This window comes from Saccopteryx leptura, chromosome 7 (genome assembly GCF_036850995.1).
Source record: "Saccopteryx leptura isolate mSacLep1 chromosome 7, mSacLep1_pri_phased_curated, whole genome shotgun sequence".
Lineage (NCBI taxonomy): Eukaryota > Metazoa > Chordata > Mammalia > Chiroptera > Emballonuridae > Saccopteryx > Saccopteryx leptura.
In genome coordinates, this window is record NC_089509.1 from 45,135,017 (window position 1) to 45,152,253 (window position 17,237).

At 36.3% G+C, this 17,237-nt stretch overlaps 1 protein-coding gene and 1 long non-coding RNA gene across 3 annotated transcripts in view; one reads left to right on the forward strand and one right to left on the reverse strand.

Annotated features, from left to right (window-relative positions):
• The window catches only part of LOC136378965 (uncharacterized), a 339,755-nt gene extending 337,381 nt beyond the window's left edge, over positions 1-2,374 (forward strand). Inside the window, exon 2 of the long non-coding RNA XR_010746660.1 lies at positions 1,589-2,374. This is a non-coding gene — a long non-coding RNA (uncharacterized lncRNA). The remainder of the gene's footprint in view (positions 1-1,588) is intronic.
• The window catches only part of LY75 (lymphocyte antigen 75), a 154,402-nt gene continuing 139,465 nt past the window's right edge, over positions 2,301-17,237 (reverse strand). Inside the window, exons 36-39 of one of the 2 annotated variants that reach the window (XM_066346475.1) lie at positions 12,365-12,481; positions 11,180-11,353; positions 9,678-9,704; positions 2,301-2,754 (exon numbers count right to left, since the gene is read on the reverse strand). In XM_066346475.1, the coding sequence (XP_066202572.1) occupies positions 2,555-2,754; positions 9,678-9,704; positions 11,180-11,353; positions 12,365-12,481 (518 nt within the window). In that variant the 3' untranslated portion in view covers positions 2,301-2,554. Of the gene's footprint in view, positions 2,755-9,677; positions 9,705-11,152; positions 11,354-12,364; positions 12,482-17,237 lie in introns of both variants that reach the window. The other variant, XM_066346476.1, reaches the window with a different exon arrangement.

Sequence of the window (17,237 nt, forward strand, 5' to 3'; positions counted from 1 at the left end):
GGGACAGATAGAGACAGACAGGAAGGGAGAGATGAGAAACATCAGTTGTTCATTGATTGCTTTCTAATATGTGCCTTGACCAGGGGGCTACAACGGAGCAAGTGACCCCTTGCTCAAGCCGTTGACCTTGGGCTTCAAGCCCATGACTTTGGGACTTAAGCCAGCAACCATGGGACCCTGTGCTTAAGCCTGTGACCATGGAATTTTGAACCTTGGTCCTCTGCCTCTCAGTCTGACACTTGGTCCACTCTGCCACCACCTGGTCAGGCAACCCCCCACATTTTTTATTTAAGAAATTAAATGGTAGAAAACATTTCATTGGTGTACATAGTTTTTATAGTTTTTTTTATATTAAATGCTGAGTGACAAACAGTGGTTTGAGCTTTTTAATATTCTTGTAGTTCCTTAGCACTACATAATCCTGTATTAGCTTCTGATATCCTGTAAATGTGAATTGGAAGGAATAAGAAAAGTTTTTCCATTAGTTATCACTTTTAGAACTTCGAACAAAAAATAGAGACCATACATTACTCATTACAAAGATTGCAGATTCCTAGGAAAATGTATTTAAAAGTAATGTTACTCTTTCTAGATATCTGCTAAACACAGTTTATACTGTCATAATTAACTATAACCAAGATCGTGAAGAAAGCAGTTTATACATTCTGAGTGTAAACAAGCATGTTTACTTATTAATATTAAAAATAACTACACTTGAATGCTCCAGTTATCTGTTGACCACCAAATAGATACAGGGGCCTGTTTATAGATATTAATATATATTAATTCATTATATATATATGAATTAAGATGTACAATTCCATTACCAGGATTCTCTAAAGATTTGTTTGAAAATGAAATCAAATATTGGGAATAAATCAGTTTAAATCAGCCATTTTGCAAGATTTCAAAATGAACAGAAGAAAATTAGTTCTCTTGTACAGGAGTTGAGTGGAAGGGGAGATTGTAGAGCAGCACTGATAAATGAAGTTTGGAAATATTGTATACTTTGCAGTGCCCAATATGGTAACTATTAACTGCATGGGATTTGGGGATTTGAACACTTGAAATGTGGCAAGTGCAACTGAGGAACTGAACTTTAAGTTATGTTTGATTTTAATTTAAATAGGCACATAGTGGACATTGTGACAATTAGAAAGTTTTAAGGAAGAGATAAGATCATCCTTAGTACTTGAAGGACTGCTAGAATTTGATAAGGAAAGCAAAAAGGAATTTAGTCTTAATGTTCACTATTAGTACCACATAGTAGGTTATCAGTAATAAGACTTCAAAATCACTGCATAAAACCTTAGAAATTTTAAAGCACTTAAAGAGCATAATTGTATAATGCAGCTGCTGTAACATTTGCTCTTTATGACTATACCATATAGCCACATTGTATTGTCTTATGTCATCACCAGTTATTCATGTCTCATTAACAATAATGCCATTGTGTCAAGGGATGTTTTTGATTCAGTGTGGCCAGTGGAAACAGATGGCACAAGCTGGGACTTAGTTTCCTTTGGTCAAGCTTGACAGAGTGTAAGGAAAGTGTTCTTCATAAGATAATGCACTGGATTAAAGAGAGTACCTCCCTGAGCTTTCACATTTCCAAATAGAGTAAATGCACTTTTATATAAACCCTATACATTTATATTTTCTAATTTTAAGCTGTAAAGAACACTAAGGAAAAAACTTGTTTCAGCTTTTTTCCCTTTTTTTATCCCCCAAATGATTATTTTTACCCTTAAATTGTAAAATAAATGTGCTGAAAACTTTAAACGTCGTCACTACAGTAGTACAAAGGGTTTTTCTGCATTTTTTGTTTACTTATTTTTCATGTTATTGAATGTTCAAGTTCATGAGGGCTAGGGGAGAATGAGCCAGCCATATATAGGAACAGGTATGGTGATAGGGGGAAAATCCTTAAAGAGGCATCTTCCCACCACCTACCTGGCATGGCTCTAATTTTTTTTTCAAAATTTTTTTTACTAAAACTAACCACTTGTGATCAGTGCTAAATACTGTTTATTGTCCAAAATAGTGTTCTAAAAGTAATGACATTGTAAATTATGTCGTTTACATGGAATATAGAGTGTTGAAATCTGTAAGATTTTCTACATCTAAAACAAAAGGAAAGATGAAAACAGGAATTATCTGCCTGAGTGACCAGCATGCACTCCTATATCTAAATATAAATATGTATTTAAAAGTCACATTTATTCCCCATATCATGTTCATTAATAAAAGAGCAAGACCTAATGATTGCTAAACCTGTAGTGGAAGATAGAACAGATAAGACAAGTAGAATGGGTTTTTATTTTTACCTGCTTGGGCTTTAAGCTTTCCATCATTCAAGTGAAAAGTAACATTTGGGGAGGTGATTAAAACCACTAATATATCAAAGATCATGTCTTTTTTCAAATAGAATGAGGAATGTTACTGAAATAATGTATACCATAAAAAAACTCATTGTCAAGTTTTATATCAAAATCTTGTACATTATTAATCACTGTCAACATATTTGATGTCTTCATCTGAGGTTTCCAAAATTTCAGTCAAATTGAACAGCATTTTCATTTTCTTCAACTACCAAAACACAGTCATCATTATAAGGTGATTGGGGTGCAGTTGAAAAAACTGTGATGAAACCAGAATATAAATTTCTTTTGTACAGGAACCAAACAGTTGCTCCCAAAACTGTCAAAATTACTGTGCTAGCAATCACCAAAGCTGTTATTAAAATGTGATTATCTGAAAAGGAAAAGACAAAAAAATTTATGGGAAATCAGGGTACATAAATTGCTAGTATTTTATTTTGAGGGGCACTAATAATACAGTTTTATCCTGTAAGTATGCCTAGCTAAGAATTTCCCACTGAAAACAGACATTTACTACTATCAAGATTTATATTTCTTAGCTTGAACAATTGCCACACTTAAAATTTTCAAGTAGGTTTTACAACTCTGCTCTCCATTTTGTATTTTGAATTTATTCAAAAAACTTTATATTCCTGAAGTACTCACGGACAACCTTGTAGTTTTTTGTAAGACTAATAACTCAAGCAAAATTACTGTTTAGGAGTTAGGAGAAGGACAGAGCTTTGAGGAAGTTATTTAGTAATAAAAGTATATGAAAAAAATCCCAGAATTTTTTTTCTATACAGATGTATTTTTGCATAGCAATTATTTGAATATTATAATGCTCCTGACTCCTTTCAGTTGGTGCTTGTTAAAGTGAGCCTTGGAAAATGTAAAGCTTAACAAAAACTTAGCCAAAAGTTATCTGTTAAGGTGAGGGAAAGCCATTTATATTTTAAAAATATTTGACAAGCTTCTTTTAAAAAGTTGGAAGTAAGGCCACAGCTGGATTCTCTTCATTCTTAAAATAGACAAAATTTTGTAGGGATTACAATTTATTAAGGTGTGCGGGTGTGTTATTAGAGAGATTTACCATATTTACCCATGCATAAGACAATTTTGGGGCCTGAAATTTGAAAAAATGTATTACATAAAGTTATTGAACTCAAGTTTTATTCATCATGAAATTCATACAATTTCTCATCCACGTGAAAAAAGCTGGAAATGCAAGTAAAAAAAAACAACCACTGCACCCAGTTTTTAGACCTCAAATTTTCCGGAAAAAGGTGCATCCAATACATGGGGAAATACGGGAAGTTAAAAAGTGGTAAGCCAAGATTTCTGTAAACTGCCAATGGGATTTTTTCATAGTTAATTGTTTTTATTAAACTTAACACAGCCTATTTGTAGTATAGCACTCTGACTTTAACTGTGAATGTACTAAATATTATTTGTCTATTAATGAATCTACAATAATCATAATTAGTACTGCCTACTTTTAAATAGTACTTACATAACACTACCTCGATAAGGAAAAGTAAATTTTAGTCTGAAAGAGCATGGTAAATTGCGACAATGGCATAACACATAATCACACACCTTAACTAGAAAATTAAAATCTCTAGTATCCTAAGTACTGAAGAGCATCCTGCATTGGGGCAGAAGCAGTATATATGCCCCTTTTATTTTTACATTCTGCAAGTGACATGTGGTCAACCTGCCTCCATGGCCTTTGGCTAGCTTCACACTACTGAGTGTGGAAGAATGCCAGTCTTGAGGCACCTAATCAGTACATGTATTAAAATTATGTAAGGTTTTCTATCTGGAGTAAAGTATAATTATGCATTAGAAAATCTGTTACCTAGTAATTATAGAAAAAAATCATTGCTCACTGTACTGACTAAATAATTGCTATTATCTAAAACTAATTTAACTATCTAAAACTAACTAAAACCAGGTTTTAGCTAGGGAGATAAGTCAGTCTAATAATAGGAAGTTTAGGAAACCTGTAACAAGCATACTTATATAAATTTGCTCTGCTATCATTTTTCAAACCCAAAATTTCTGTCTTCTCAACCAAAGGTCAGTAATCTCTACATTACTAAATGCAGAAACACATGTACATTATTTGACTCTTACATCTATCTACTGGAGTTAGTCTATTAGCCACTCAGTCTTGACATATTCTTATTTGACTTCCTGATATTGCTCTCTCCTGTCCCTTTTATTTTTTGAACTGTTCCTTTCTAATCATTATGGGCTCAGAATTTTGCTTGGTTGATCTAGGTCATTTGAGCCTTTTAAGGATGAGGTGTGTGTGTGTGTAGCTGATGCCTCTCCCTACTTGATTCTCAAGTTTGTTCTACTACAAATTTCCTTAAATGATGACACCAATAGCTACTGTTGAATCATCCAATATAGAAATTATCCTAGACTTTTAATCATCAAAGACTATATGGTATGGGCTTTTTCCAGTCTTACCATTCCTTTTCCTGTTACTATTCCTAGTTTTAACACTGATTCAGGCCAAAACTGCATAATCCACCTTAAAAAATATAAAATTGTTGGCTTGTTACGATGATTACAGGCCAATTTGAGTGCCTACTGTGTACATATAAACCCCAGATTTTAACCCCTTTTTACACAAAGAAACAGGCACAAGGTTTATGTTAGTTGCCAAGTCCTTTTAAAGAGGGAGAACAAATTCAAAACCATTCACCTTCGTTTATGCTGAACTATCCTCTTGGTTAACCTCTTCTATCATTCCTTCCTAATATCGATATGTCTTTCCAGGTGTTAACTCATGCATCATCTCTCATAAGCCGTTGTTGAATCCAGCTTGGCTAACTTCTTTTCTGTGTGCTTACCACACCAAGTGCAACACTCTTGACAGCATTCTTCCCAAGAGGGTTTTCTAGCCTATGCTTGTGTGAAGGAGAACTTCCTGTTTGCCAAGAGTGCCACTCCATTTACCTTATCTCCTGGTTCAATTTAGTTGGTACCATTGTTACTCTGTAAAGTCATACCCTAAACATAAGCCCTTTATGACAGGCTATCAAACAACCTTTCATTTTTCTTAGGTCTTCATTCAGCTCAAATAGGGCCTTTCCTGGTAATTTTTTTTAAAGCAACACTTCCTTTTCTCCTTTCACTGTCGTCTTTTGTACAGTACATGTCACCAAATGATACTCCATAATTTACACATATTTATTCTACCCAGTAAGATGTAAGCTTGCAAGCAAAGGATGTTTCTATTTGCTGCTGTCTTCTAGTAGAAGAAAGCCACACAGATAGTTAATATTTTATAGCTTCATATTCATTTGGAAATACCCCCTAATTTTTGTGAGCAGTTTGTGGGATTTTTTTTAATGAAATTCAAAGATCACTGGAATCTAAAGACCAAATGTTGCCAGAACAATTCCTGAAATGGTTTTGAGACTCATAAGTGATCTGATAATTTTTACTTATGTTTCAATTTGCGTATGTCTTTTACCCTTAAGTATAGCTTAAAATTCATGGTTCTACAAGTTATGCAATGAAGAATACTGCTCCTGCCCCACTACTCACTCTTAATTTCTATTCCTCAAAGGTAACCTCTCCTGTTACTGCTGTTAATTGCTGCTGTACTTCTAAGTGTTATACTTGCACTGCTTTTCCTGATATAATTTTTTATATTCTGGTAAAAGGCACAAAACTTAACCATCTTAACCATTTTTGTAAGTGTACAGTTTAGTAGCACTAAGTATATTGACTGTGTTGTGCTAGGTTACCGGCATTCATTCACAGAACTCTTGTAAACCTGAAACTATAGAATAATCAGTAATACCATATTACCGGCCCTGGCCGGTTGGCTCAGTGGTAGAGCGTCAGCCTGGCGTGCAGAAGTCCCAGTTTCAATCCCCGGCCAGGGCACACAGGAAAGGCACCCATCTGCTTCTCCACCCCTCCCTCTCTCCTTCCTCTCTGTCTCTCTCTTCCCCTCCCGCAGCCGAGGCTCCATTGGAGCAAAAGATGGCCCAGGTGCTGGGGATGGCTCCTTGGCCTCTGCCCCAGGCGCTAGAGTGGCTCTGGTCGCAACAGAGCCACGCCCCAGACAGGCAGAGCATCGCCCCCTGGTGGGTGGACGTGCCAGGTGGATCCCGGTCAGGCGCATGCGGGAGTCTGTCTGACTGCCTTCCTGTTTCCAGCCTCAGGAAAAAAAAAAGAAAAACCAACCATATTTCCCCCTATCCAAAGGCCCTGGCAACCACCATCCTACTTCCCATTTCTATGAGGTGGACTATTTAAGGACCTCAGGTAACTGGAATCAGTATTTATCCTTTTGTTACTGGCTTATTTCACTTAGCAGTAATGTCCTCCAGGTTCATGTATGTTTAGCATGTGTCAGACTTGCCATTTTAAGGCTGATTAATGTTCCATAGTAGTAATAAATAACCACATTTTGCTTATCCATCCTTCTGTTAATGGACATTTGTATTAGCTTCCACATTTTGGCTATTGTAAAAACTGCTGCTATAAAGTTGGCTGTACAAAAATCTCTTTGATACCTCCTTTCACTTCTTTTGGTATATACCCAGAAGTAAAATTGCTGTAATTCTATTTTTAGTTGTTTGAGGAGTTACCAAATTGTTTTGCACAGTGGCTGCACCATTTTACATTCTTACCAGTGGTGCACACTATATTTTCTTCACATTCTTGTCAAAATTTGTTCTTTTCTGTTTTTTAGATAGCCATCCTAAAGGATGTGGGGTTGTGCTCTGCTTGATTTTTTTTTTAAAAAAGATGTTATATATTGCTCCTACAGAAGACAGAATTAAATACGCACAACCTCTTAGGACTCCTCTTTCAGCAGTTGTATCGTGACAACACGCAAACACAATATTAATGATACACATACCTGACAAAGGATTTGTATCCAGAATTTTTAAGAACTACCAATAAAGTGAATGCAACAAAAATAAGGGCAAAAACATAAACAGGTCATTTCACAAAAGATAACCAAATAGCTGATAAACATGTAAAGGTACTCAACATCATTCTTCATCAGGGATATGAAAAAATAATTAGCCATCCTAATGGCAAAAATTAAGTAGGTTGACAACAACATAATGGGATGGATGATCATATGAAACTTGGATACACTAACAGTAGGAATGAAACGGGGGTCAACCACTTTGAAAAAATATTTAATGGTTTCTAATAAAGCTAAACATAATATTTACTCTATGGCCCTGTAATTGCACTCTTGAAATTTTTAAATACCAAATTGTATTTTCTCATCTATTGTGGGAAATGACTGTAATCTTTTGCTTTAAAATTTTTTTCACCTCAGTTATAATTACAATTCATAAAGCATCTGTCTTAAGGGTTTACTAAATGCAATTTTTGAAAGCTACAAGTAATATATTTATAAGGTTCCAAAGCATAACTACATGGCAAACACTAAAAAGTCTGCCATCTTGTCTATTCTACTCAATTCCACTCAAAGAAAATGAGAATAGACTATAGGTACAAAGAAACATGAGAAATTTCATAAGTTGCTCCATCATATTAGACTGGACAAAAACTGGTGTATTTATAAATGCTGTGCAATAATAGAAAATATATATGCATAACATGGATGCATAGAAATTCCTGAGTAAAAGAAGCTACTAGAAGCTACTACAGTTACATCTATGGGAAGTTCAAGAAAGGCAGTGTAATAGTGATAGCATACCTATGAGGTGGATTAGGGGTATGTGGACCTTTATAGGAAGGGTCTGAAGGGAACTTTTTGTGTAATAGAAATAAATGTTCTATTTTCATTTGAGTGGTAGTTACACAGGTGTATACATAAGCAACCATCAAGCTATATATATTTAAGATTTGTACATTTAATCTTATGTATACATTAAAATATAGAGATCGGCCTGACCAGGCAGTGGTGCAGTGGATAGAATGTTAGACCTGGGTTGTAGAGGACCCAGGTTCAAAACCCCAAGGTTGCCAGATTGAGCATGAGATCACAGACATGACCCCATGGTCACTGGTTTGAGCCCAAAGGTCGCTGGCTTGAAGCTCAAGGTCGCTGGGTCTGCTGTAGGACCCTCCCCCTGTCAAGGCACATATGAGAATGCAATGAATAACTAAGGTGCCGCAACAAAGAATTCTCATCTCTCACTTCCTGTCTGGCTGTCCCTATCTGTTCCTTTCTGCCTCTCTCTCTCTAAAAAGATGAAATATATATATATATATACACACACACACAAAATATCTGGCAGTTTCATAACAGCACTCATACATTGATTCTGGAAATTCAAAATGGTATGATATCAATATTGATAGAAGTTATATATTCACTTTCAATTTAGCAGTTACATTTCAGGTAATTAAAATGAACGTATTTGTGCAAGGTGATAGCAGTGAATCAAAACAATCATTGTTACTAAATGTTTGGAAACACCCCAAAAGTCTGGAGCTGGGTAAATAACTATGTATATCCATGCAACGGAAGGAAGATCGATCTACAAGTAATGATATGGGAGAGATCTAAAATATATTAGTGGATAAAAGGGACAAAATAAGTCATCTCAATTTGCTTATTGGCCAAAGAAACACTAGGTAAAGAAGAAACAGAAATGATGCCTTGTAGAGGTAAAGGTAGAATGGGGACAGAATGGGAGATTTTTCAGTGTTTTGCTTGTATAGTTTTGCTTTTAAACTATGTATATACATATTGTAGTTTTTTTATGTTGGGTTTTTTTTGTGTGTGTGTGACAGGGACAGAGGCACGATAAGGATAGACAATAAGGGAGAGAAATGAGAAGCATCAATTCTTGTTTATTGATTGGTTTTTCATATGTGCCTTGACAGGGGTAGGGGGGGCTACAGCAGACGGAGTGACTTGTTGCTTAAGCCAGCGACTTTGGGCTCAAGCTGGTGAGCCTTGCTCAAACCAGGTGAGCCCGCACTCAAGCTGGCTACCTCAGGGTTTCGAACCTGGGTCCTCTGTGTTCCAGTCCGACGCTCTCACTGCACCACCACATAGTCAGGTGTAAAATTTTTTTGACCAAAAGATGCAATCATTTCCCAAGAAGACATAATGGAGTTCAATAAGAATATAATTTAGTGTTTTAAGAAATGTTTATTTCATAAATAACTTGCAGTTAATCATTTAAAATGTCTATATTAAGCTACGAGACCTTACTACATTTGTATAAAAGTTGTTCTACTTTACATTACGTTAATTTTTTAAAGAGAATCTTTAGTAATACTTTAACATGCTAGCATCTTAATACATATTTACTTGTGGAAAAATTTAAAGAGACAGTTACTTACCTGATAAATATTTCTTTTCATATGGGACTAAAATACAAAAGAAAATAAAAATGAAGATTTAAGTATGCTTTATTCTAAGATTGCCTTTAAACACTTTCAAAGCTGTTAAAAATGAACCCGTTAACAGCTTAATAGTATCTATACTTCTATTGCTTGTTATTGCCTACGTTACCCGTTTTGAATTGAGGTTTTTTTAAAAAAACAAAAGATTTAGAGGTCTGACAGAATATATTAGCTTGGTTGGTGGAAAAAGAATAAGAATAAGGGAACTCAAGAAAAAGACAATGAGTTAGGGAAATAAGAGGATTTTGCTTGAAGAGTCTGTAGAAAAACAGTAAAATTAAAATACACAGATGTAATTAGTATTTAGTATGAATACTATTCATACTAATAATATTACCTCATTAGTATGAATTTATTCACTGTTTCTCATGTTTTACTATTACACTTTAATTAAAGTTTTGGTGTATATAGTGGTACCCTGAGGCACAATAAATGAACCAATTTTTAAAAAGCCAATACATACTGAAAGTTGAATGCTACTATCATAAAACTGACAAGTTTTATTTAATCACTATAAAACTGATTATAGTCAAGAACTGCAAGTAAAAAAATATCTAATTTCAGATGTAAAGAAAGGAAATAGTTGTATAGTTTTGGTTTACAGTTCAAGTACGAGGGGGGGCATACTAAAGATGCAAAGTGAAGAAATGGCTGTCATGCTATAAGCACTCCAAAATTGTATTTTGAAATTTTAAGTGTCTATTGAGAAACCAATTGTTTTTAAAACTTAGGACAAACTTTGTAATGTTTAATAATAACATCAAAATGTGGGTCAGGATAATTTTGTTCACTAGAAAGTATTCTAATGGGTCATAAGAAAATGCGTATTCTAATCCAGAAAAAATTATAAACTACAATGCAGTTTGTCCTTGCCAAAAGAAAAGATACAGTTTTTGTTGTTGTTTTTTAATTTTAGCCAGAGAAAAAGGAGGGGAGAGAGAGAGAGAGATATAGGAATATTGATTTGTTCCTGTATGTATCCCGACTGGGGATCAAACCGGCAGCCTCTGTGCTTCTGGACGATGCTCTAACCAAGCTATACAGCAAAGGCAAGATATTGGTTCTTGTACAGAATCAAAATCTTTGTAAATAACAGAATTCTGTAATATTAGAATTCTGGAATTAGAAATTATTTACCACTTCTACTGTTCAATCAAATGCATGCTGAGACGAAGATAACTCCTCCGAACAACAGAAGAAATTCTGACCTCTTGCTCTAAAATAAACAATAAAAGTACATATGTGTGGTTCACCTGATCTAGCCCTATCTCTGAAATGTAAGAATATTTGGCTTGCAAGAGACTAGAGAATAAACCATCCTAATATATTCTAAAGTCTTAACTTCCTCTCTTGAGGCATACTTATCTCAAAATTATTTCAATACCTGCCATCTTTTCCCACCCCTCTTTGACTGGAAAAAGGTCTTCAATTATACTTACTAGCTGCTTTACAAAGGGTTCCTTGAACAGAAGAAACTTCACAATTTCCTTTTTTCCATTCACCGGTCATGGTGTGCAAAAAGGCACAGGTGTCAACTAGATCTTCCTCATCATCTTGGTCTGTCCACTTATGAAATGTCATATTTGACTTATCAAACCACTTGAAACTCTCATCTGTCAGTTAAGAGTATTTTCAACATTATCAGTATAAAAGCCAAAGGATGTAGGATTAAAGGTAGGAAGTTGCTAAAGTATGTCTAGACTAAACATTTGATTACAGGATTTAAATTAGAAGAATATATCCTGTGTACAGGTAAATCAGGTATTCAAGAAAATTCTGAAGATCTCATATTTATAAAGAAAGTATATAACATTTTTATGGGAAATAGCCAAGAAAATAGTTAAATGATTAATAGTAAATTTAGTAATTTCATTTTGAAAATAATATATTTTCTACAGTGACAATAAATACATTTATGTGATATAACCTTAACTGTTATCATTTGTATCCTATTAATTGTTTTTGTTTGTTTCTTTTTGGTTTTGTGTGTGTGTGTGTGTGTGTGTGTGTGTGTGTGTGTGTGTGTGTCAGACAGAGAGAGGGACAGATAGGGACAGACAGACCAGAAGGGAGAGAGATGAGAAGCATCAATTGTTCATTGCAGCTCCTTAGTTGTTCAGTGATTGCTTTCTCATGTGTGCCTTGACTGGGGGGGGGGGGCTAGAGCAGACTAAGTGACCCCTTGCTCAAGCCAGTGACCTTGGGTCCAACCAAGCTGGTGAACTTTGCTCAAACCAGATGAGCCCGTGCTCAAGCTGGCGACCTTGGGGTCTTGAACCTGGATCCTCCGTGTCCCAGTCCGACGCTCTATCCACTGCGCCACTGCCTGGTCATGCTGGCTCCTATTGTTGACATACTGATTTTTATAACCTGATGATATTACAAAAATACTGAACCTAGAACCACATTTTAATCCAGACAAAAAGAGTCAATTTGACTCTCACATGTGAAGCACACTGGGCTCAGGGAAAAGCTGTGGTTCAGGTCATGGGTTGTGCTGACACTAACCTGGAGACCAGAGGAAACGTCAGCTTAAATAGGAAGTGAAGAATCGAAAAGAAAGTAATCAGTTTTACTAATGTTTAGGGGAAAAACTGATGTCTCTCAAGATAAATATCACTTACCATCTGTGTCAAAAAACATGCCTAGTAATATATCATCTGGGCCTTTCCACTGCTTTTTCACAGTGTCCAGTATAAAAGCATTTTCTTCTTCATTGTGTATGCTTATCATGTCTGCTCCTGAAATTATTTTAGGAAGGAAAAGTCAGCATCTTCCCAGAACCAGTGAAAACCTCATGAAGTGTATAAAATTATGCATTATTAAAATACATATATTATACTTTTACATTTTTAAATTTTAGGTTGTAAATATGTACATTTGAAGAATATCACTCATGAGAAAAGTAAAATAATGATATAAATTGAGCAGAATCATTTTATACTCATTTAATTCATCTAGAGTGGTAATCTCAACAGGAAAACATCATGGGGAGGCTTGAGCAAGTGAAACACCTATGCATTGCAGAACATTTTTCCACTACCCACTTTCTCTAGTAATCATGGCCCCTCCTGCCCTCATTTCACAAGTGTGGAGTAGAGTAGCTCTGACCACACCCAGGAGAGCTGAAAAGTATGAAGGCAACTCGCCAAAACAGTCCCAAGATCTAGTCACGTTCAGGTAACAAACTGATCATGCTTCTGCTGCCCAAAGCCTGTTCTGGTATTTTCCTCCTCTAAGTCTTGGTTAATGACAGGATGTCTTTGTTCTCACTGGGTGATTGATTTTTCCTGGGACTAACCTGGTTCAAGAATAAGGAGCAGCAGCCACATATATAGTTGTCTGACATACATTAACCTTTTTTTATCCTTACAACCGATAAGATACCTAACACTCTATAACTTCACTTTTCCAAGAGATATTTAACCTTGTTTCTTAACCCGAAGACTGGCAAATTTAAAAGTTATTCCACTGTCTTAATGCGAAAACACTAGTGTAGTTAGTTTCTCTCCAGACAGTGTATGTTTTTGCAAGCTAAAACAAGGATGATGTCAACTTTATAGCAATAGAAGTCTGATGGGGAGGTAAAGTAGAAGTAACATCTTTCCAGCTATACTCAGCTAAGTGAATATAACAACGTTCCTTAGAAAAATGACTTTCCAGCCTCAGGAATTATAGAAGTAACAACTTTCTATTTTTTAAGAAGTTGATCTTACACTATTTTAAAGTTACCTTGCAGGGGTTGTATACTACAACAAATTCAAGTACTGTACATGAAGAGATGAAGAAGTCTTTCCTACTATTGAATTACATTCTTCCAAAATAATCCTGACAGCAAAAGCTGAAAACCTCAGAATACAGTCATACATGGACACACTGCAGATTGGGTTCCAGACCACACAATAAAGCAAGTACTCCAATAAAGCGAGTACCGAGGGGTTAGCCTTCAATTTGTAAAAAATGCAACATCTATGAAGCACACTAGAATGAGGTATGCCTGCACTGTCTTAGATCAGTGGTTCGCCAACCTCAGTGTGCATCAGTCACTTAGAAAGCTTGTTTATAAACAACGCTGGGCTCTACACCCAGATTTCTGAATCAGTGGGAGATGGGGCCTAGGAATCTGCATTCCCAACAAGTTCCTAGCTGGTGCAAATGCTGCGGATATCAGAGGCAACTGAGAAATATGAGTCTTAATAGGCTATTGTACTCATGAAATCACTCTAAAGTCGATAATATTTTGTGTAATAATAGTTAAATGGGAAAGAGAAAGAGCTCCTGTTATATCCTGATAAACTAAGAAACATCTGTGTTGGGTTATTTCACATCTTTTAAGACAGGCTTCACCAAGAAGTTTAACCACAGAGGGAAAAGAAAACTACAGGGCCAAAAATCTTCCTGCAAAACATACCATCTTGTTAAAGAAGAAATACACAAACTGGGCAGACAAAAGCTCTATTATAAATAAAAAATAAAAAGGCAAACACTGTAATAAAAGAAAACTTGATTAAATATGTGAAAAATGCAATCTCACTGGTAAAGAAAAAGTAAGCAGGCCTTGAGTAGAAAAGAAGGTCAAGTGATTAGTCCGAGTAAAAATTAGTACAACTGTTTTGGAGACAATTTGGCAAGATGTATCAAAACCTCTTTAAAAAATACATATTCTTTGACCTAGCAATCCTTAACAATTATGCTAAGGCAATCATTTGGTCTGTGTTCAAATCAAATTGGCACAATCACTAATGTTCATCACATGTTGGTTATGACCATGAAATCCAATATTAGAGGATTAATTAAATCAATTATGGCATATCTATGTAGCGGGAAGTGGAGTGGGGAGAAGTACTATAGATGGTCACTTCTCCTGTGTGCCCTGACCAGGAATCAAAAGGAGAGAGATAAGAAGGATCAATTCTTCATTGCAGCACCTTAGTTGTTCACTGATTGTTTTCTCATACATATGGGGGGCTACAGCAGACCGAGTGACCCCTTGCTCAAGCCAGCGACCTTGGACTCAAGCTGTTGAGCCAGCGCTCAAACCAGATGAACCTGCGCTCAATCTGGTGACCTCGGGGTTTCAAACCTGGGTCCTCTACCACCCAGTCCGATGCACTATCCATTGCGCCATCGTCTGGTCAAGCTGTGTGTGTGTGTGTGTGTGTGTGTGTGTGTGTGTGTGTGTGTGTGTGTGTGTGTGTGTGTATATATATATATTTTTTTTTTTTAAAGCAAAAATTTATTGAAATACATTTGCTTGAGGGGGTGGGGAGTCTAGAAGGATACATAACTAAAATGTTAACAGTCATTACATTTCCTTAGGGTGCTGCTGTTTAAGGTGATTTTGTTTTATTTTTTAAATATTTGCATACATGTTTTTCTAAGTTTTCTATACTGATCATCTATTAATTGTGTAATTAAGAATGAACTTTGCAAAGGAAAATAAAACTGAATTTTAAAATATTTTAATTAATTCAAAGTCAAGATTCAGTAAGGTTTGAGTCATATCTTCATTTTTAAAAACAATGATGGTTTTCTTATCAGTTCCAGCTGCTGTCACCTTCTGTCTCATTTAAGCCTTTTAATCGGTTTTACCCTAGTACTTAATTGTACTTTGAAATATGCCATACTAGAAAAATTCTCAAGGGAAATGCTGAAGTAAGCTATACTTGAAGCTTAAGTGTTCAGAGATGAATTTTCCATCCTTTTTTCTAACCCTGTAGCAGCCAGTGGGAGTTTAATGATTTTTAACATTGTAATCTAATTAAATACTATATAAACTTAAGTTACTATGTCAGGCAAAGAAGACACACTTTCATTTAACAAATAAGACCCTATGAGTGAAACTAGATGTAATTTGGGTCTTTAATTCTTTTTATGGCTAGTGACATAGCTCATAGATCATAAAAAGGAAAGATTTAAAATATTTTTCTATTATAATGATAATATATGTTAAGGGTAAATGTAGCAAAATAAAAATTTTAGCCTCACAATTGTTTCCTAGTTTTTTTTTTCACAATTATTTTTTTAAACAAATAATATCAAGAATAAGGAAGAGTAACATCAAGTAATTAGCACAAAGCACAAGAAATATTTCTAAGTACAGCGCTGCAGCCCAAAGTAAACAAGCCACTTACTGTGTACACATAAGTTTAAGAGATGATTTTGGGCCCTGGCCGGTTGGCTCAGCGGTAGAGCGTCAGCCTGGCATGCGGGGGACCCGGGTTCGATTCCCGGCCAGGGCACATAGGAGAAGCGCCCATTTGCTTCTCCACCCCCACCCCCCTCTCTGTCTCTCTCTTCCCCTCCCGCAGCCAAGGCTCCATTGGAGCAAAGATGGCCCGGGCACTGGGGTTGGCTCCTTGGCCTCTGCCCCAGGCGCTAGAGTGGCTCTGGTCTCTGCAGAGCGACGCCCCGGAGGGGCAGAGCATCCCCCCCTGGTGGGCAGAGCGTCGCCCCTGGTGGGCGTGCCGAGTGGATCCTGGTCGGGCGCATGCGGGAGTCTGTCTGACTGTCTCTCCCCGTTTCCAGCTTCAGAAAAAAAAAAAAAGATGATTTTGTATAGCTGTGAAAATTTAATAAATCCAAATATGAATTTCTAGTATTCTTTGTGTTTTCCTTCTGCATACATAGCAAACACTGTTCTAAACCAAAACACTGTTCTACCCCAAAATAAGTAACAGCATTATAAACTAATTTTAGCTAATTTTCCGACTCATCAAAGAAATAGGTATTTCCAGAGTAGAAGCATATGAAGACAATTATCAAGTAATAGTGAGGTTAGCAGAAATGTATGAGAAATTTTAATAAATCAGTCAGACAAACTGAATTTGTACATTTTAACTGTGAAAAAAACCTATTCTTTATGCATAAGTCAAATTGTATAAGCAAGTTTACATACAACAATTTAAAATTCCTAAATGGTTACCCTGATTGAACAAGTGAAGTTAATGGACTTTGAAAGAAGCAATCAAAAATCACATCACAAGTTGCTGGGTATTTTCAATTTTTTTTTTTTTAAGTGAGAGGAGGGGAGATAGTGCGACAGATTTCTGCATGTGCCCTGACCAAGATCCACCTGGCAAGCCCTGTCTGGGACTGATGCTCAAATCAACCTAACTATTTTTGGCACCTGATGCTGATACTCGTAGGAACGAACAATAGTGTCTGGGGCCGATGCTGGAACCAATGAGCCACAGGCTGCTGGAGAGGAAGGAGAGAAGTAGGAGAGGGAGGGAGAGAGAAGCAGATGGTCGCTTCTCCTGTGTGCCTTGACCAGGAATCAAACCTGGGAAGGCTATATGCTGAGCCAACACTCTATCCACTGAACCAACCGGCCAGGGCCTCAATTTTGTTTTGCTTTGGTAAAGAAAAATAGCAGCCTGACCAGGCGGTGCCACAGTGGAGAGAGCATCGGACTAGGATGCAGAGGACCCAGGTTCGAAACCGCAAGGTCGCCAGCTTGAGCGCGGGCTCATCTGGTTTGAGCAAGGCTCACCA